A 21,399-nucleotide genomic window follows, 5' to 3' on the forward strand; every position below is an offset into this window, starting at 1 on the left:
CAGATTACTAATTAGCTCAGCCCAACTAATTAAACATTGTCTCAAATTAGCATGTGTATAAATAATGTACTAAGTGCGGCAGACATACCTAACTTTGACGAAATTTGTGTCACTTTTAATTTATGATATTTTAATTTTTTCTTTCATAGATATGTTTGTTACATCCCTGACCACATCTCCTAGGCGGAAAAACAATCTCAGATTACTAATTAGCTCAGCCCAACTAATTAAACATTGTCTCAAATTAGCGCTTACGTATATAGCAACATAGTGTATACAAAGTGCGTGTATAGACATACCAAACTTTAACGAAATTTGTGTCACCTTTAAATTATGAAATTTCAAGATTTTCTTTCAGGGATATGTTTGTTACATCCCTGATCATATCTCCTGGGCGGAAAAATAATCTCAGATTACTAATTAGCTCAGCCCAACTAATTAAACATTGTCTCAAATTAGCATGTGTATAAATAATGTACTAAGTGCGGCAGACATACCTAACTTTGACGAAATTTGTGTCACTTTTAATTTATGATATTTTAATTTTTTCTTTCATAGATATGTTTGTTACATCCCTGACCACATCTCCTAGGCGGAAAAACAATCTCAGATTACTAATTAGCTCAGCCCAACTAATTAAACATTGTCTCAAATTAGCGCTTACGTATATAGCAACATAGTGTATACAAAGTGCGTGTATAGACATACCAAACTTTAACGAAATTTGTGTCACCTTTAATTTATGAAATTTTAATATTTTCTTTCATTGATATGTTTGTTACATCCCTGACCACATCTCCTAGGCGGAAAAACAATCTCAGATTACTAATTAGCTCAGCCCAACTAATTAAACATTGTCTCAAATTAGCGCTTACGTATATAGCAACATAGTGTATACAAAGTGCGTGTATAGACATACCAAACTTTAACGAAATTTGTGTCACCTTTAATTTATGAAATTTTAATTTTTGATTTCATAAATATGTTTTTTACATCTCTGACAACATCTCCTAGGCGGAAAAATAATCTCAGATCACTAATTAGCTCAGCCCAACTAATTAAAGATTGTCTCCAATTAGCGCTTGATATATAATAGCCACATAGTTCAACAAAGTGCCGGTAACATACCTAACTTTAAGGAAATTTGTGTCACCTTTACTTTATGAAATTTTAATATTTTCTTTCATAGATATGTTTGTTACATCCCTGACCACATCTCCTAGGCGGAAAAATAATTTCAGATCACTAATTAGCTCAGCCCAACTAATTAAACATTGTCTCAAATTAGCGCTTGATATATAATAGCCACATAGTGTATACAAAGTGTGTGTATAGACATACCTAACTTTAACGAAATTTTTGTCACCTTTAATTTATGAAATTTTAATATTTTCTTTCATAGATATGTTTGTTACATCCCTGACCACATCTCCTAGGCGGAAAAATAATCTCAGATCACTAATTAGCTCAGCCCAACTAATTAAAGATTGTTTCAAATTAGCGCTTGTATATAGCCTATAATGTACAAAGTGCGGATACATACCTAACTTTGACGAAATTTGTGTCACTTTTAATTTATGAAATTTAAATATTTTCTTTCATTGATATATTTGTTACATCCCTGACCACATCTCCTGGGCGGAAAAATAATCTCAGATCACTAATTAGCTCAGACCAACTAATTAAACATTGTCTCCAATTAGCGCTTACGTATAAAGCCACATAGTGTATACAAAGTGCGTGTATAGACATACCTAACTTTAACGACATTTGTGTCACTTTTAATTTATGAAATTTTAATATTTTCTTTCATAGATATGTTTCTTACATCCCTGACCACATCTCCTAGGCGGAAAAACAATCTCAGATTACTAATTAGCTCAGCCCAACTAATTAAACATTGTCTCAAATTAGCGCTTACGTATATAGCAACATAGTGTATACAAAGTGCGTGTATAGACATACCAAACTTTAACGAAATTTGTGTCACCTTTAATTTATGAAATTTTAATTTTTGATTTCATAAATATGTTTTTTACATCTCTGACAACATCTCCTAGGCGGAAAAATAATCTCAGATCACTAATTAGCTCAGCCCAACTAATTAAAGATTGTCTCCAATTAGCGCTTGATATATAATAGCCACATAGTTCAACAAAGTGCCGGTAACATACCTAACTTTAAGGAAATTTGTGTCACCTTTACTTTATGAAATTTTAATATTTTCTTTCATAGATATGTTTGTTACATCCCTGACCACATCTCCTAGGCGGAAAAATAATTTCAGATCACTAATTAGCTCAGCCCAACTAATTAAACATTGTCTCAAATTAGCGCTTGATATATAATAGCCACATAGTGTATACAAAGTGTGTGTATAGACATACCTAACTTTAACGAAATTTTTGTCACCTTTAATTTATGAAATTTTAATATTTTCTTTCATAGATATGTTTGTTACATCCCTGACCACATCTCCTAGGCGGAAAAATAATCTCAGATCACTAATTAGCTCAGCCCAACTAATTAAAGATTGTTTCAAATTAGCGCTTGTATATAGCCTATAATGTACAAAGTGCGGATACATACCTAACTTTGACGAAATTTGTGTCACTTTTAATTTATGAAATTTAAATATTTTCTTTCATTGATATATTTGTTACATCCCTGACCACATCTCCTGGGCGGAAAAATAATCTCAGATCACTAATTAGCTCAGACCAACTAATTAAACATTGTCTCCAATTAGCGCTTACGTATAAAGCCACATAGTGTATACAAAGTGCGTGTATAGACATACCTAACTTTAACGACATTTGTGTCACTTTTAATTTATGAAATTTTAATATTTTCTTTCATAGATATGTTTCTTACATCCCTGACCACATCTCCTAGGCGGAAAAACAATCTCAGATTACTAATTAGCTCAGCCCAACTAATTAAACATTGTCTCAAATTAGCGCTTACGTATATAGCAACATAGTGTATACAAAGTGCGTGTATAGACATACCAAACTTTAACGAAATTTGTGTCACCTTTAATTTATGAAATTTTAATTTTTGATTTCATAAATATGTTTGTTACATCTCTGACAACATCTCCTAGGCGGAAAAATAATCTCAGATCACTAATTAGCTCAGCCCAACTAATTAAAGATTGTCTCAAATTAGCGCGTGATAGCCTAAATAGGTACAAAGTGCGGGTAACATACCTAACTTTGACGAAATTTGTGTCACCTTTAAATTATGAAATTTTAATATTTTCTTTAATAGATATGTTTGTTACATCCCTGACCACATCTCCTAGGCGGAAAAATAATATCAGATCACTAATTAGCTCAGCCCAACTAATTAAAGATTGTCTCAAATTAGCGCTTACGTATAAAGCCACATAGTGTATACAAAGTGCGTGTATAGACATACCTAACTTTAACGAAATTTGTGTCACCTTTAATTTATGAAATTTTAATATTTTCTTTCATAGATATGTTTGTTACATTCCTGACCATATCTCCTAGGCGTAAAAATAATCTCAGATTACTAATTAGCTCAGCCCAACTAATTAAACATTGTCTCAAATTAGCATGTGTATAAATAATGTACTAAGTGCGGCAGACATACCTAACTTTGACGAAATTTGTGTCACTTTTAATTTATGATATTTTAATTTTTTCTTTCATAGATATGTTTGTTACATCCCTGACCACATCTCCTAGGCGGAAAAATAATCTCAGATTACTAATTAGCTCAGCCCAACTAATTAAACATTGTCTGAAATTAGCGTGTGTATAGACTATATATGTAAAAAGTGCGGGTAACATAACTAACTTTGACGAAATTTGTGTCACCTTTAATTTTCGAAATTTTAATTTTTTCTTTCATAAATGTGTTTGTTAAATCTCTGACAACATCTCCTAGGCGGAAAAATAATCTCAGATCACTAATTAGCTCAGCCCAACTAATTAAAGATTGTCTCAAATTAGCGCGTGATAGCCTAAATAGGTACAAAGTGCGGGTAACATACCTAACTTTGACGAAATTTGTGTCACCTTTAAATTATGAAATTTTAATATTTTCTTTAATAGATATGTTTGTTACATCCCTGACCACATCTCCTAGGCGGAAAAATAATATCAGATCACTAATTAGCTCAGCCCAACTAATTAAAGATTGTCTCAAATTAGCGCTTACGTATAAAGCCACATAGTGTATACAAAGTGCGTGTATAGACATACCTAACTTTAACGAAATTTGTGTCACCTTTAATTTATGAAATTTTAATATTTTCTTTCATAGATATGTTTGTTACATTCCTGACCATATCTCCTAGGCGTAAAAATAATCTCAGATTACTAATTAGCTCAGCCCAACTAATTAAACATTGTCTCAAATTAGCATGTGTATAAATAATGTACTAAGTGCGGCAGACATACCTAACTTTGACGAAATTTGTGTCACTTTTAATTTATGATATTTTAATTTTTTCTTTCATAGATATGTTTGTTACATCCCTGACCACATCTCCTAGGCGGAAAAATAATCTCAGATTACTAATTAGCTCAGCCCAACTAATTAAACATTGTCTGAAATTAGCGTGTGTATAGACTATATATGTAAAAAGTGCGGGTAACATAACTAACTTTGACGAAATTTGTGTCACCTTTAATTTTCGAAATTTTAATTTTTTCTTTCATAAATGTGTTTGTTAAATCTCTGACAACATCTCCTAGGCGGAAAAATAATCTCAGATTACTAATTAGCTCAGCCAAACTAATTAAAGATTGTCTCAAATTAGCGCTTGATGTATAATAGCCACATAGTGTATACAAAGTGCGTGTATAGACATACCTAACTTTAACGAAATTTGTGTCACCTTTAATTTATGATATTTTATTTTTTTCTTTCATAGATATGTTTGTTACATCCCTGACCACATCTCCTAGGCGGAAAAATAATCTCAGATTACTAATTAGCTCAGCCCAACTAATTAAACATTGTCTGAAATTAGCGTGTGTATAGACTATATATATGTAAAAAGTGCGGGTAACATAACTAAATTTGACGAAATTTGTGTCACTTTTAATTTATGAAATTTTAATATTTTCTTTTATTGATATGTTTGTTACATCCCTGACCACATCTCCTAGGCGGAAAAATAATCTCAGATCACTAATAAGCTCAGCCCAACTAATTAAAGATTGTCACAAGTTAGCGCTTACGTATAAAGCCACAGAGTGTATACAAAGTGCGTGTATAGACATACCTAACTTTAACGACATTTGTGTCACTTTTAATTTATGAAATTTTAATATTTTCTTTTATAGATATGTTTTTTACATCCCTGACCATATCTCCTAGGCGGAAAAATAATCTCAGATTACTAATTAGCTCAGCCCAACTAATTAAAGATTGTCTCCAATTAGCGCGTGATAGCCTAAATAGGTACAAATTGCGGATACATACCTAACTTTGACGAAATTTGTGTCACCTTTAATTTATGAAATTTTAATTTTTTCTTTCATAGATATGTTTGTCACATCACTGACCACATCTCCTAGGCGGAAAAAGAATCTCAGATCAATAATTAGCTCAGCCCAACTAATTAAAGATTGTCTCCAATTAGCTCTTTTTTTACGTACAAATAATGTACTAATTGCGGCAAACATACCTAACTTTGACGAAATTTGTGTCACCTTTAATTTATGAAATTTCAATATTTTTTTCATTGATATGTTTGTTAGATCACTGACCACATCTCCTAGGCGGAAAAATAATCTCAGATTACTAATTAGCTCAGCCCAACTAATTAAACATTGTCTCAAATTAGCGCGTGATGGCCTAAATAGGTACAAAGTGCGGGTAACATACCTAACTTTGACGAAATTTGTGTCACCTTTAATTTATGAAATTTTAATATTTTCTTTCATAGATATGTTTGTTACATCCCTGACCACATCTCCTAGGCGGAAAAATAATCTCAGATTACTAATTAGCTCAGCCCAACTAATTAAACATTGTCTGAAATTAGCGTGTGTATAGACTATATATGTAAAAAGTGCGGGTAACATAACTAACTTTGACGAAATTTGTGTCACCTTTAATTTTCGAAATTTTAATTTTTTCTTTCATAAATGTGTTTGTTAAATCTCTGACAACATCTCCTAGGCGGAAAAATAATCTCAGATTACTAATTAGCTCAGCCAAACTAATTAAAGATTGTCTCAAATTAGCGCTTGATGTATAATAGCCACATAGTGTATACAAAGTGCGTGTATAGACATACCTAACTTTAACGAAATTTGTGTCACCTTTAATTTATGATATTTTATTTTTTTCTTTCATAGATATGTTTGTTACATCCCTGACCACATCTCCTAGGCGGAAAAATAATCTCAGATTACTAATTAGCTCAGCCCAACTAATTAAACATTGTCTGAAATTAGCGTGTGTATAGACTATATATATGTAAAAAGTGCGGGTAACATAACTAAATTTGACGAAATTTGTGTCACTTTTAATTTATGAAATTTTAATATTTTCTTTTATTGATATGTTTGTTACATCCCTGACCACATCTCCTAGGCGGAAAAATAATCTCAGATCACTAATAAGCTCAGCCCAACTAATTAAAGATTGTCACAAGTTAGCGCTTACGTATAAAGCCACAGAGTGTATACAAAGTGCGTGTATAGACATACCTAACTTTAACGACATTTGTGTCACTTTTAATTTATGAAATTTTAATATTTTCTTTTATAGATATGTTTTTTACATCCCTGACCATATCTCCTAGGCGGAAAAATAATCTCAGATTACTAATTAGCTCAGCCCAACTAATTAAAGATTGTCTCCAATTAGCGCGTGATAGCCTAAATAGGTACAAATTGCGGATACATACCTAACTTTGACGAAATTTGTGTCACCTTTAATTTATGAAATTTTAATTTTTTCTTTCATAGATATGTTTGTCACATCACTGACCACATCTCCTAGGCGGAAAAAGAATCTCAGATCAATAATTAGCTCAGCCCAACTAATTAAAGATTGTCTCCAATTAGCTCTTTTTTTACGTACAAATAATGTACTAATTGCGGCAAACATACCTAACTTTGACGAAATTTGTGTCACCTTTAATTTATGAAATTTCAATATTTTTTTCATTGATATGTTTGTTAGATCACTGACCACATCTCCTAGGCGGAAAAATAATCTCAGATTACTAATTAGCTCAGCCCAACTAATTAAACATTGTCTCAAATTAGCGCGTGATGGCCTAAATAGGTACAAAGTGCGGGTAACATACCTAACTTTGACGAAATTTGTGTCACCTTTAATTTATGAAATTTTAATATTTTCTTTCATAGATATGTTTGTTACATCCCTGACCACATCTCCTAGGCGGAAAAATAATCTCAGATCACTAATTAGCTCAGCCCAACTAATTAAAGATTGTATCAAATTAGTGTTTGTATATAGCCTATATAGTGTACACAAGGTGCGTGTATAGACATACCTAACTTTAACGAAATTTGTGTCACCTTTAATTCATGAAATTTTAATATTTTCTTTCATAAATATGTTTTTAACATCCCTGACCACATCTCCTAGGCGGAAAAATAATCTCAGATCACTAATTAGCTCAGCCCAACTAATTAAAGATTGTCTCCAATTAGCGCTTGTATATAGCCACATAGTGTATACAAAGTGCGTGTATAGACATACCTAAGTTTGACGAAATTTGTGTCACCTTTAATTTATGAAATTTCAATATTTTCTTTCATAGATATGTTTGTTACATCCCTGACCACATCTCCTGGGCGGAAAAATAATCTCAGATCACTAATTAGCTCAGCCCAACTAATTAAAGATTGTCTCCAATTAGCGCGTGATAGCCTAAATAGGTACAAATTGCGGATACATACCTAACTTTGACGAAATTTGTGTCACCTTTAATTTATGAAATTTTAATTTTTTCTTTCATAGATATGTTTGTCACATCACTGACCACATCTCCTAGGCGGAAAAAGAATCTCAGATCAATAATTAGCTCAGCCCAACTAATTAAAGATTGTCTCCAATTAGCTCTTTTTTAACGTACAAATAATGTACTAATTGCGGCAAACATACCTAACTTTGACGAAATTTGTGTCACCTTTAATTTATGAAATTTCAAATTTTTTTTTCATTGATATGTTTGTTAGATCACTGACCACATCTCCTAGGCGGAAAAATAATCTCAGATTACTAATTAGCTCAGCCCAACTAATTAAACATTGTCTCAAATTAGCGCTTGATTATAGCCACATAGTGTATACAAAGTGCGGGTAACATACCTAACTTTAACGAAATTTGTGTCACCTTTAATTTATGAAATTGTAATATTTTCTCTTATAGATATGTTTGTTACATCCCTGACCACATCTCCTAGGCGGAAAAATAATCTCAGATCAATAATTAGCTCAGCCCAACTAATTAAACATTGTCTCAAATTAGCGCTTGATATATAATAGCCACATAGTGTATACAAAGTGCGGGTAACATATCTAACTTTAACGAAATTTGTGTCACCTTTAATTTATGAAATTGTAATATTTTCTTTTATAGATATGTTTGTTACATCCCTGACCACATCTCCTAGGCGGAAAAATAATCTCAGATTACTAATTAGCTCAGCCCAACTAATTAAACATTGTCTCAAATTAGCGCTTGATATATAATAGCCACATAGTGTATACAAAGTGTGTGTATAGACATGCCTAACTTTGACGAAATTTGTGTCACTTTTAATTTATGAAATTTTAGTTTTTTCTTACATAAACATGTTTGATGCATCCCTGACAACATCTCCTAGGCGGAAAAATAATCTCAGATCACTAATAAGCTCAGCCCAACTAATTAAAGATTGTCACAAGTTAGCGCTTACGTATAAAGCCACAGAGTGTATACAAAGTGCGTGTATAGACATACCTAACTTTAACGACATTTGTGTCACTTTTAATTTATGAAATTTTAATATTTTCTTTTATAGATATGTTTTTTACATCCCTGACCATATCTCCTAGGCGGAAAAATAATCTCAGATCACTAATTAGCTCAGCCCAACTAATTAAACATTGTCTCAAATTAGCGCTTGATAGCCTAAATAGGTACAAATTGCGGATACATACCTAACTTTGACGAAATTTGTGTCACCTTTAATTTATGAAATTTTAATTTTTTCTTTCATAGATATGTTTGTCACATCACTGACCACATCTCCTAGGCGGAAAAAGAATCTCAGATCAATAATTAGCTCAGCCCAACTAATTAAAGATTGTCTCCAATTAGCTCTTTTTTTACGTACAAATAATGTACTAATTGCGGCAAACATACCTAACTTTGACGAAATTTGTGTCACCTTTAATTTATGAAATTTTAATATCGTGCGTCTGACACCTCAAGTTCCACATAGGACGGTGCCAGACCGATAGTGGGCTCCAAACTGGGACTAAAACTCGATCTAATATCGTGTCTCCGTGTCGCTATGTGGAACGTACTGACACTCTCCAACGCTGTATACACGGAAGCCATGTCTCATTAACTGACACGCTACCGAATAAGCATCGCTGGTCTTACCGAAGCTCGTATCCCAGGAACTGGAGAACGCCGTATCGATCAGTATACAATGTACCATTCGGGCAATTCAGGCCGCACGGAGGGAGTTGCCTTGCTCCTTAATAACAAGGTCAGTTAATCCCTAACGCAATGGACACCAGTCTCAAACCGGATCCTTCATGCCCGGCTCCATCAACCAACTGGACCACTCATTCAATCTACTCCACCCCATGACCAACAACTTGTCATTGGCGATCTGAATGCTGTAAGCGGAAAAGTACGTGCAGGTTACTAGCGTGTTGTGGGAAACTTCGGTTCCGGACAGCCAATTAATGATACCTCGGCACGCCTCCTCAACACGTGTTCCCTCGCCAACCTGTCAATTGTCGGCTCCTTCTTCAGACGGAAAGAAATTCACAATCTGACGTGGCTATCCAATGACGGTTGCACCAGGAAGGAGACTGACCATAACAAGATATTCCTCTCTCTTCAGCTCCTACAGGGTCTACAGAGGGGCAGAGGCTCCAGCTAACACACACCACCGATAATTTGTTGGCGTGATCAAAATCCAGGTCTACCGCAAACCACAAAACCAACCGCCAGACGGTTCTATGTATTAGCTCACTAACACGCAACTTTCTGCTGCTTCAGAATCCATCGGCAGCAGCAGACCACAGCGACGTCCCTGGCTGACTCCAAGTACTCTGGACGTACTTGACCTGATGAAGCTCGCAGACCTAAGGGTGCTATTAAAGCTAAGGCCAAGAGCGACCTTGAGGAGTTTTATAACGACCTCGCCGACAATGCCGAAGAAGGACTGCAAAAACAAACCCCCGTCCTACCTTCCAGGCCATCAAGTGCATGCGCGTCCCCCCACAACAGGGACAAAGCACCTCCCCAATTACAAAAACTGATGGCAGTCCCTGCAAGTCGGTCGAGGAGACTCTTGCCCGCTGGCGTGAGCACTACAGCACCTGAAGTACGTTGAGCTATCAGGAAGTTAAATAATGGGCGTGCTGCAGGACCTGACGGCATTTTTCCTGAGCTGCTCAAATGTGCAGAAACCCCAATCAGTGCTGCCCTCCACAAGCTCTTTCAAAACATAAAATAGTCCTCTGGTAGGGTTCCTACTGAATGGAGGGATGGCATTATCATCTCCCTGTACAAAAGAAAGGGGTATCGAAACCAGTGCAGCAGCTACAGACTTATAACTCTACTGTCTGTCCCTGAAAAGGTGTTCAGCCATGTTCTGCTCTCCTGCTTAGAACCCATACTCGCCCGTCACCGACGACCCAACCAGTCTGGTCTACAAAAGGCCGGCCTACTCTGTATGCCGTGCTTGCTCTCCGACTTCTTCCAGAACTCCACCGTGAATTTGAGAGGCCTCTCTACGTTGCCTACGTTGACATCAAGGCAGCTTTCGACTCCTTGGATCGCGATGCTCTTTGGAAGGCCCTGAAAGCAACCGATGTCCCACCAATACTGCTTTCGTTGATTCAGGACCTGCACATGGGCTGTGCATCCACTGTACGTATTGGAAGTGACGTTTCCAACCCCTTCTCTACCACCCCGGGTGTCAGTCAGGGCTGCATCCTTGCCCCAACTTTATTCTGCTGCGCCAACGACTGGATCCTAAACCGCTGTGAGTCAGACTTCGGAATAATGGTCGGGGACACATCCTTCACAGATCTGGACTATTCTGACGACGCTGCTCTGTTCATAGGAGAGCCTGCCCAGTGGCCTGTCTCACTCCAAAGATTTGAGGAAGAAGCTGGGATGATGGGGATGCACACGTCATGGGCCAAAACCAAGATCCAGAACTGCACCAGCCTCGGCCCACATCCCGCCTAAGTCACCGTTGATGGTAACTCTGTCCAAATCACACAGAAGTTCAAGTATCTCGGCTGTGACATCCATTCCTCAGGCTACTCCTCCCGACATTCTCTGACGCCTGGGGCTTGCCTCATCCACCATGGACACTCCGAGCTGATAACACACGAAGGCTTTAGCCTCAGGTATCAACGACGCATTCTCGGTGTCCGGTGGTCTGATTTAATCTCTACCGCAACAATCTCGGAGACCACCGGCATCGAGCACCTCCGTGTGACTATCTCCCGGAAACGTCATTCCCTCTTTGGCCATGTCAGACGGCTCCTAGAGGAAGCAGACTTTGAGTTCCGCGCCGGCCAGCTGTGGCAATCAGCAGCAGAGCGCAGTGGTTGGGTGGCTCTACGTTCCCCCTGATGGATCAAGAGGAGGATGATGATGATGATGATGATGATGATGATGATGATGATGATGTTGATGATGATGATGATGATGATGATGATGATGATGTTGATGAAGATGTTGATGATGATGATGACGATGACGATGATGATGATGATGATGATGATGATGATGATGATGATGACTGCATTGAGTATTTCCCGTACCATCAATGAATTAATTGGCAGCATCCCACAACAACCTACCGTTTCAATATCACCAACTGCGCTGGCCAACCATTATGTCACTTCTGAAATTTTTTGAAGATTGTTCAGCGATCTACCAAAAGATGCATCCTTACAGTCAGGTGTCTTTCCTGAGAGTCTGGGGGTGCAATAGTAACACCAATCTTGAAAAAGCCTTCAATGGACAAAGAAGATCTCAAGAATTATGGCCCAGTTTCTAACATCCGCTACCTGTCCAAAGTCATTGAAACGGTAGTCTGCTCCCGAATCACCCAATACCTGGACGACCACAAGCTACTCGACCCATTGCAGTCAGCATACAGAGTTGGTCACAGCACCGAGACAGCTCTGTTCGGGGTACACAACGACATCCTTCGCATAATAGTCAGCAGCAGAGCCGTTTTCTTGGTAATGATCGACCTCTCTGCTGCTTTCGATACCCTTGACCACGATATCCTACTGCAACGCTTTCGTAATCAATTCGGGATCGCTGGAACTCCTCTTCAGTGGTTCTCGTCCTACTTTACAAGAAGAACACATTGGGTCCATGCTGCAAGTGCATCGGCATGGAGTCAACTACCACATGTACGCTGATGACATTCAAAGCTACCTAGATTTTGATCCTTCCATCCCGTGTGATGCTGAGTGCTGCTTGTTCAGGCTATCTAACTGTATCCAGGATGTCCAAACCTGGATGCTTGCAAACAAACTCATGCTGAATGAAAACAAAACAGAGTTTTTCATAGCATCAGCACCATATCAATACAAACGTCTTGAGCTACTAAGACTCACCAAAGGTAACACAACCATCAATCCTGTCTCATCCGTTTGGAACCTGGGAGTAACTTTTGACAACTCCATGTCAATGAGTGAACATATCACTGGAGTGAAGCAACATGATCTCAACCGCTTACAAAGACTCCAAAACAAGGCCGCTCGACTGATCCATAAGAAGCCAAAATATTCCCATGCCAGACCTCTGCTCACGGATCTACATTGGCTTCAAGTCGACCAGCGGATCAATTTTAAGACGGCACTGAACATGTTCAAAACTGTATCCAATACTTTCCCGTCCTACATTTCAGACACATTAGATCTCAGCAAACTAAAATCTGGTGGTACCTCGATCCTCAAAGAAGTTTTGAAACCGTGCATTCTCCATCGCTGGTCCCCGCAACTGGAACTCACTCCCAACAAATATCCAGAACGCTTCTATTGTAGAACAGTTTAAACGACTTTTAAAAACACATTTTGTTTAATCGTTCCATCTAATGTGTTTTTGATTCTGTCACTTTTTGTATTTTTGCTTGCTATTCTTTTTTCTCTTGTGGGTTTTTGGGTGCATTATCCCTAGCGCTTTGTATCCTTTGGAAAATGCGCTCTACAAAAACGGTTGTATTATTAATCAAAGATGGCGCAGGTTAGGGAATTAATGGGTGCGATCGGATAGCTTCCCTGGGTCTACCCCGCGGTGCTCGCTCGGGTGAGCCCCCGACAAGAGCTAAACGAACGATCACTCACCGCTCTCGTAGTGACGTCATGCACCTGGGGCCAGTCCCCAAGTGACCCACTCCACAAGCAGGGCACTGGGGGCTGACCACCTGAACCCCCTGGAATGACGTCAAAGCTATTCGAACGCACCGGGGCAGACCGGGGTCGACTCAGGGAAGCTAAACGAACGCACCCAATAGTGGGTGCGTTCGATAAGCTTCCATGGGTCGACCCCGTAGTGCTCACTCGGGTGGGCCCCTTGGGATGATAATACCTAACCGAACGATCACACTCGCCCTCTCGTGGTGACGGCATGCACCTCAGGTCACCCCAAGTGACCCACTCCACAAGCACTTGGGCTGACCCGGGAACGTATCGGAGCAGACCGGGTCGACCCAGAGAAGCTAAACGAACGCACCCAGTATAGATAGATATAACTTTTGTAAAGAAAATCGTATGACCTTAACTTCCGGGCCGTATTAACCCTGGGTCAAAGTTTGCCTTCTGGTTTTTTTCTCGAGCTTATCTTCAGAATAACTAACGATTGAGATTGATTTTAACAACGAAACTCAACAGGTAGTTGAACCTTAGTATCAAGACACCACAAACCTCATTTCGTTATAATGACGTCATCGGGAATCAAATTAAATTAATTTGTAAAAATCATGTGGCGCGAACTTTTGGGGGAAATCCAAACAGCGCTCTCTTTGGTCCAACGAAGGAGGGCGCTGCTGGGAATAACAGAAAATCGCAATAGTTGAGTCATAAGTTTAATCTTAGCTTCTTGTTCAAACCGGAGGTTAAACTTTAATTCATAAATACCTCAGACAGTTTCGCTAGTCATATTGGTGGAATCGCGTCACGTGGGGGTGTTTAAACCGTTGATAATGACCAGTGTTTATAACCGGAGACTCCGCGCTAGTCTTGATGCAAGACGTTTCTGGTTACGGGCGATGCAGGCGCTGTCGATGAGTTGGCCGCGCTGTGTGTGAAAGGAAAACCAGCGAATATGCACCCCCAAGACTATACAAACATGCGCACGAACGGAACTGGAAAACACACGCGTACGGACATCGTACATGTGCATGTAACATGTACTACTGAACGGTACACCATGGAGGTGGAAACATACAGAGCTCAAGCACTCGGAAACGATAAGTTTTACAGAGTTTCATACATTATTACGCTTTTTAACCAAAAAAGTATTTATGAATGGGAATCAAAGTGTGTTGAATCGGTTTTCAACTAGTGGTTTAAACCCGCCGAGGTCTGGTTCTTGATAAAATTATCAAGAACCACGCGCTTATTAGAGACAATCTTTAATAAGATGGGCTGAGCTACCTAGTGGTCATGGAATGTTTTTCCGCTCAGGCGATGTGTTTAGGGATGTATCAAACATATGTATGAAAGAAAATTTTAGAATTTCGAAAATTAAACGTGACACAAACTTCGTCAAAGTAGGTATGTTACCCGCACGTTGTAATACATTATGTGGCTATACACATGGTAATTTGAGACAATCTTACATTAGTTGGGCTGAGCTAACTAGTGATCTGAGATTATTTTTCCGCCTAGGAGATGTGGTCAGGGATGTAACAAACATATCAATGAAAGAAAATATTAAAATTTCATAAATTAAAGGTGACACAAATTTCGTCAAAGTTAGGTATGTTACCCGCACTTTGTATACACTATGTGGCTATTATATATCAAGCGCTAATTTGAGACAATGTTTAATTAGTTGGGCTGAGCTAATTATTGATCTGAGATTATTTTTCCGCCTAGGAGATGTGGTCAGGGATGTAACAAACATATCTATAAAAGAAAATATTAAAATTTCATAAATTAAAGGTGACACAAATTTCGTTAGAGTTGGGTATGTCTATACACGCACTTTGTATACACTATGTTGCTATATACGTAAGCGCTAATTTGAGACAATGTTTAATGAGTTGGGCTGAGCTAATTAGTAATCTGAGATTAGTTTTCCGCCTAGGAGATGTGGTCAGGGATGTAACAAACATATCTATAAAAGAAAATATTACAATTTCATAAATTAAAGGTGACACAAATTTCGTTAAAGTTAGGTATGTTACCCGCACTTTGTATACACTATGTGGCTATTATATATCAAGCGCTAATTTGAGACAATGTTTAATTAGTTGGGCTGAGCTAATTAGTGATCTGAGATTATTTTTCCGCCTAGGAGATGTTGTCAGAGATCTAATAAACATATTTATGAAAGAAAAAATTAAAATTTCATAAATTAAAGGTGACACAAATTTCGTCAAAGTTAGTTATGTTACCCGCACTTTGTACATTATAGGCTATACACGCGCTAATTTGAGACAATGTTTAATTAGTTGGGCTGAGCTAATTAGTGATCTGAGATTATTTTTCCGCCCAGGAGATAGGGTCAGGGATCTAACAAACATATCTATGAAAGAAAATATTAAAATTTCGAAAATTAAAGGTGACACAAATTTCGTTAAAGTTAGGTATGTCTATACACGCACTTTGTATACACTATGTGGCTATTATACATCAAGCGCTAATTTGCGACGATCTTTAATTAGTTGGGCTGAGCTAATTAGTGATCTGAGATTATTTTTCCGCCCAGGAGATGTGGTCAGGGATGTAACAAATATATCAATGAAAGAAAATCTTGAAATTTCATAAATTAAAGGTGACACAAATTTCGTCAAAGTTAGGTATGTTTGCCGCAATTAGTACATTATTTGTACGTAAGAGCTAATTTGAGACAATCTTTAATTAGTTGGGCTGAGCTACTTATTGATCTGAGATTCTTTTTCCGCCTAGGAGATGTGGTCAGGGATGTAAGAAACATATCTATAAAAGAAAAAATTAAAATTTCATAAATTAAAGGTGACACAAATTTCGTCAAAGTTAGGTATGTATCCGCAATTTGTACCTATTTAGGCTATCAAGCGCTAATTTGAGACAATGTTTAATTAGTTGGGCTGAGCTAATTAGTAATCTGAGATTATTTTTCCGCCTAGGAGATGTGGTCAGGGATCTAACAAACATATCAATGAAAAAAAATATTGAAATTTCATAAATTAAAGGTGACACAAATTTCGTCAAAGTTAGGTATGTTTGCCGCAATTAGTACATTATTTGTACGTAAGAGCTAATTTGAGACAATGTTTAATTAGTTGGGCTGAGCTAATTATTGATCTGAGATTCTTTTTCCGCCTAGTAGATGTGGTCAGTGATGTAACAAACATATCTATGAAAGAAAATATTAAAATTTCATAAATTAAAGGTGACACAAATTTCGTTAAAGTTAGGTATGTCTATACACGCACCTTGTATACACTATATGGCTATATACAAACACTAATTTGATACAATCTTTAATTAGTTGGGCTGAGCTAATTAGTAATATGAGATTATTTTTCCGCCTAGGAGATATGGTCAGGGATGTTACAAACATATCAATGAAAGAAAATATTAAAATTTCATAAATTAAAGGTGACACAAATTTCGTTAAAGTTAGGTATGTCTATACACGCACCTTGTATACACTATATGGCTTTATACAAACACTAATTTGATACAATCTTTAATTAGTTGGGCTGAGCTAATTAGTAATATGAGATTATTTTTCCGCCTAGAAGATATGGTCAGGGATGTAGCAAACATATCAATGAAAGAAAATATTAAAATTTCATGAATTAAAGGTGACACAAATTTCGTTAAAATTAGGTATTTCTATACACGCACTTTGTGTACACTATATAGGCTATATACAAACACTAATTTGATACAATCTTTAATTAGTTGGGCTGAGCTAATTAGTGATCTGAGATTTTTTTTCCGCCTAGGAGATGTTGTCAGGGATGCATCAAACATGTTTATGTAAGAAAAAACTAAAATTTCATAAATTAAAAGTGACACAAATTTCGTCAAAGTTAGGCATGTCTATACACACACTTTGTATACACTATGTGGCTATTATATATCAAGCGCTAATTTGAGACAATGTTTAATTAGTTGGGCTGAGCTAATTAGTAATCTGAGATTATTTTTCCGCCTAGGAGATGTGGTCAGTGATCTAACAAACATATCAATGAATAAAAATATTGAAATTTCATAAATTAAAGGTGACACAAATTTCGTCAAAGTTAGGTATGTTTGCCGCAATTAGTACATTATTTGTACGTAAAAAAAGAGCTAATTGGAGACAATCTTTAATTAGTTGGGCTGAGCTAATTATTGATCTGAGATTCTTTTTCCGCCTAGGAGTTGTGGTCAGTGATGTGACAAACATATCTATGAAAGAAAATATTACAATTTCATAAATTAAAGGTGACACAAATTTCGTCAAATTTAGGTATGTCTATACACGCACTTTGTATACACTATGTTGCTATATACGTAAGCGCTAATTGGAGACAATCTTTAATTAGTTGGGCTGAGCTAATTAGTAATCTGAGATTATTTTTCCGCCTAGGAGATGTTGTCAGGGATGTAACAAACATATCTATGAAAGAAAATATTAAAATTTCATAAATTAAAAGTGACACAAATGTCGTTAAAGTTAGGTATGTTTGCCGCAATTAGTACATTATTTATACGTAAGAGCTAATTTGAGACAATGTTTAATTAGTTGGGCTGAGCGTATTATTGATCTGAGATTATTTTTCCGCCCAGGAGATGTGGTCAGGGATGTAAGAAACATATCTATGAAAGAAAATATTAAAATTTCGAAAATTAAAGGTGACACAAATTTCGTCAAAGTTAGGTATGTATCCGCAATTTGTACATTATAGGCTATACACGCGCTAATTTGAGACAATCTTTAATTAGTTGGGCTGAGGTAATTAGTGTTCTGAGATTATTTTTCCGCCCAGGAGATGTGGTCAGGGATGTAAAAAACATATCAATGAAAGAAAATATTAAAATTTCATAAATTAAAAGTGACACAAATTTCGTCAAATTTAGTTATGTTACCCGCACTTTTTACATATATAGTCTATACACACGCTAATTTGAGACAATGTTTAATTAGTTGGGCTGAGCTAATTAGTAATCTGAGATTATTTTTCCGCCTATGAGATGTGGTCAGGGATGTAACAAACATATCTATGAAAGAAAATATTAAAATTTCATAAATTAAAGGTGACACAAATTTCGTTAAAGTTGGGTATGTCTATACACGCACTTTGTATACACTATGTTGCTACATACGTAAGCGCTAATTTGAGACAATGTTTAATTAGTTGGGCTGAGCTAATTAGTGATCTGAGATTATTTTTCCGCCTATGAGATGTGGTCAGGGATGTAACAAACATATTTCTGAAAGAAAATATTAAAGTTTCATAAATTAAAAGTGACACAAATTTCGTCAAAGTTAGGTATGTTTGCCGCAATTAGTACATTATTTATACGTAAGAGCTAATTTGAGACAATGTTTAATTAGTTGGGCTGAGCGTATTATTGATCTGAGATTATTTTTCCGCCCAGGAGATGTGGTCAGGGATGTAAGAAACATATCTTTGAAAGAAAATATTACAATTTCATAAATTAAAGGTGACACAAATTTCGTCGAAGTTAGGTATGTCTATACACGCACTTTGTATACACATGTGGCTATACAAGCGCTAATTGGAGACAATCTTTAATTAGTTGGGCTGAGCTAATTAGTGATCTGAGATTATTTTTCCGCCTAGGAGATGTTGTCAGAGATGTAACAAACATATTTATGAAAGAAAAAATTAAAATTTCATAAATTAAAGGTGACACAAATTTCGTCAAAGTTAGTTATGTTACCTGCACTTTTTACATATATAGTCTACACACACCCTAACTTGTGACAATGTTTAATTAGTTGGGCTGAGCTAATTAGTAATCTGTGATTATTTTTCCGCCTAGGAGATGTGGTCAGGGATGTAAGAAACATATCAATGAAAGAAAATATTAAAATTTCATGAATTAAAAGTGACACAAATTTCGTCAAATTTAGTTATGTTACCCGCACTTTTTACATATAGTCTATACACACTCTAGTTTGAGACAATGTTTAATTAGTTGGGCTGAGCTAATTAGTAATCTGTGATTATTTTTCCGCCTAGGAGATATGGTCAGGGATGTAAGAAACACATCTATGAAAGAAAATATTAAAATTTCATAAATTAAAAGTGACACAAATGTCGTTAAAGTTAGTATGTCTATACACGCACTTTGTATACACTATGTGGCTTTATACGTAAGCACTAACTTGTGACAATCTTTAATTAGTTGGGCTGAGCTTATTAGTAATCTGAGTTTATTTTTCCGCCTAGGAGATGTGGTCAGGGATGTAACAAACATATCAATGAAAGAAAATATTAAAATTTCATAAATTAAAAGTGACACAAATTTCGTCAAATTTAGTTATGTTACCCGCACTTTTTACATATATAGTCTATACACACGCTAATTTGAGACAATGTTTAATTAGTTGGGCTGAGCTAATTAGTGATCTGAGATTATTTTTCCGCCTATGAGATGTGGTCAGGGATGTAAAAAACATATCTATGAAAGAAAATATTAAAATTTCATAAATTAAAGGTGACACAAATTTCGTTAAAGTTGGGTATGTCTATACACGCACTTTGTATACACTATGTTGCTACATACGTAAGCGCTAATTTGAGACAATGTTTAATTAGTTGGGCTGAGCTAATTAGTAATCTGAGATTATTTTTCCGCCTAGGAGATGTGGTCAGGGATGTAACAAACATGTCCCTGAAAGAAAATCTTGAAATTTCATAATTTAAAGGTGACACAAATTTCGGTAAAGTTAGGTATGCTGATAAAGCATCCCTGGTGGTGTCGACGTGTATTGACGGTCGTTTGCGGATTTTTTTAAATTCGGTGCTGAGGAGAATTTCGGTGCTGGGCCCGATTTAGTGTTGGGCCCAAACACGGTGCTCACTTCAGCCTGGTAAAAATGTTTACTGAGCATGCTCGCTAGAAAGGTCACGGCCATCCCCCACACATTCAGTTCACAACCTGCCTGATCAGTTCACTGATGATAATGACTGTAACAACAATGTGGGTCGTCCTTTAGCCCTGGCGGCCTTACACTTTCGTTTTGTTCCTGTGTACAGAGAAAGAGTCCTATATATAGGGCTAGGTTAGACCCAGTGACTGGGGCGCTGTACTCCTTTTAAACAACTTTTGACTTCATCTGTCGTGCTAGTACGACAGATGAAGTCAAAAATTGTTTAAAAGGAGTACAGCGCCCCAGTCACTGGGTCTAGGGCTAGGTCGTCCTTGTACATGTTGTAGTACCACCAGCAGGGTTACGTACGTGTGGGAACAGGGGGCCCAGGCGCACAACAACACCGTGACCATGGTACAACGAGAATCCACAGATGAGATAGGGACAGAATATCGAACTACAGTACAGACATCCACCATGTGGTTTAAGGTGGGCTAGTAGTCTCCTCCATAAAATATTATCTTCATTTATTCATTTGTTTTTAATTTTTCTCAACCAGTTCTTGATTTTCTTTGATACATTTAGTTTTAAGTTAAGTTATTGTACTGGGTAGTACTACAACTAGTTCTACGAGTACTACTTGCTACTGTACTACTTAGTACTACTACACTAGTACTACTACTATTTTTTACTAGTACTACTACACTAGTGCTAGTTGTAGGCCTACTAAATGTTTGATTATTGTTCTCCTTTTTCACCAATAGAAATTAATATTGATTTCAATCAATCGGTCAGTTTATTCCCACAGTATCAAAATCACACCCAAAATTAAACAAAGGCAATTTGTAAATTGTATAAGAAATAAATAGTTATTTGATAAGATTAAGATTAACTATGAATAATCAGCAT

The 21,399-nt window shown here is 36.5% G+C and overlaps 2 protein-coding genes across 4 annotated transcripts in view; both read left to right on the forward strand.

The window, feature by feature from the left end:
- The window catches only part of LOC139934011 (glycerate kinase-like), a 35,541-nt gene that overhangs the window by 841 nt on the left and 13,301 nt on the right, over nucleotides 1-21,399 (forward strand). Inside the window, exons 1-2 of one of the 3 annotated variants that reach the window (XM_071928277.1) lie at nucleotides 20,508-20,682; nucleotides 20,850-20,979. The gene's annotated coding sequence lies outside the window, so the exon portion shown is untranslated. Of the gene's footprint in view, nucleotides 1-20,507; nucleotides 20,683-20,849; nucleotides 20,980-21,399 lie in introns of those variants that run through there. The other 2 variants (XM_071928279.1, XM_071928278.1) reach the window with 2 other exon arrangements.
- LOC139934104 (uncharacterized) lies at nucleotides 12,595-13,278 on the forward strand. Its single transcript, XM_071928392.1, has one exon. The coding sequence runs from the start codon at nucleotides 12,595-12,597 to the stop codon at nucleotides 13,276-13,278; it is 684 nt and encodes a 227-aa protein (XP_071784493.1).

Source organism: Asterias amurensis, chromosome 2, assembly GCF_032118995.1.
Source record: "Asterias amurensis chromosome 2, ASM3211899v1".
In the NCBI taxonomy this organism is placed as follows: Eukaryota; Metazoa; Echinodermata; class Asteroidea; order Forcipulatida; family Asteriidae; genus Asterias; species Asterias amurensis.

Coding starts and splice junctions, on each gene's coding strand:
- LOC139934104 (XM_071928392.1), top strand. CDS start 12,595: ATGCTGCAAGTGCATCGGCATGGAGTCAACTACCACATGTACGCTGAT.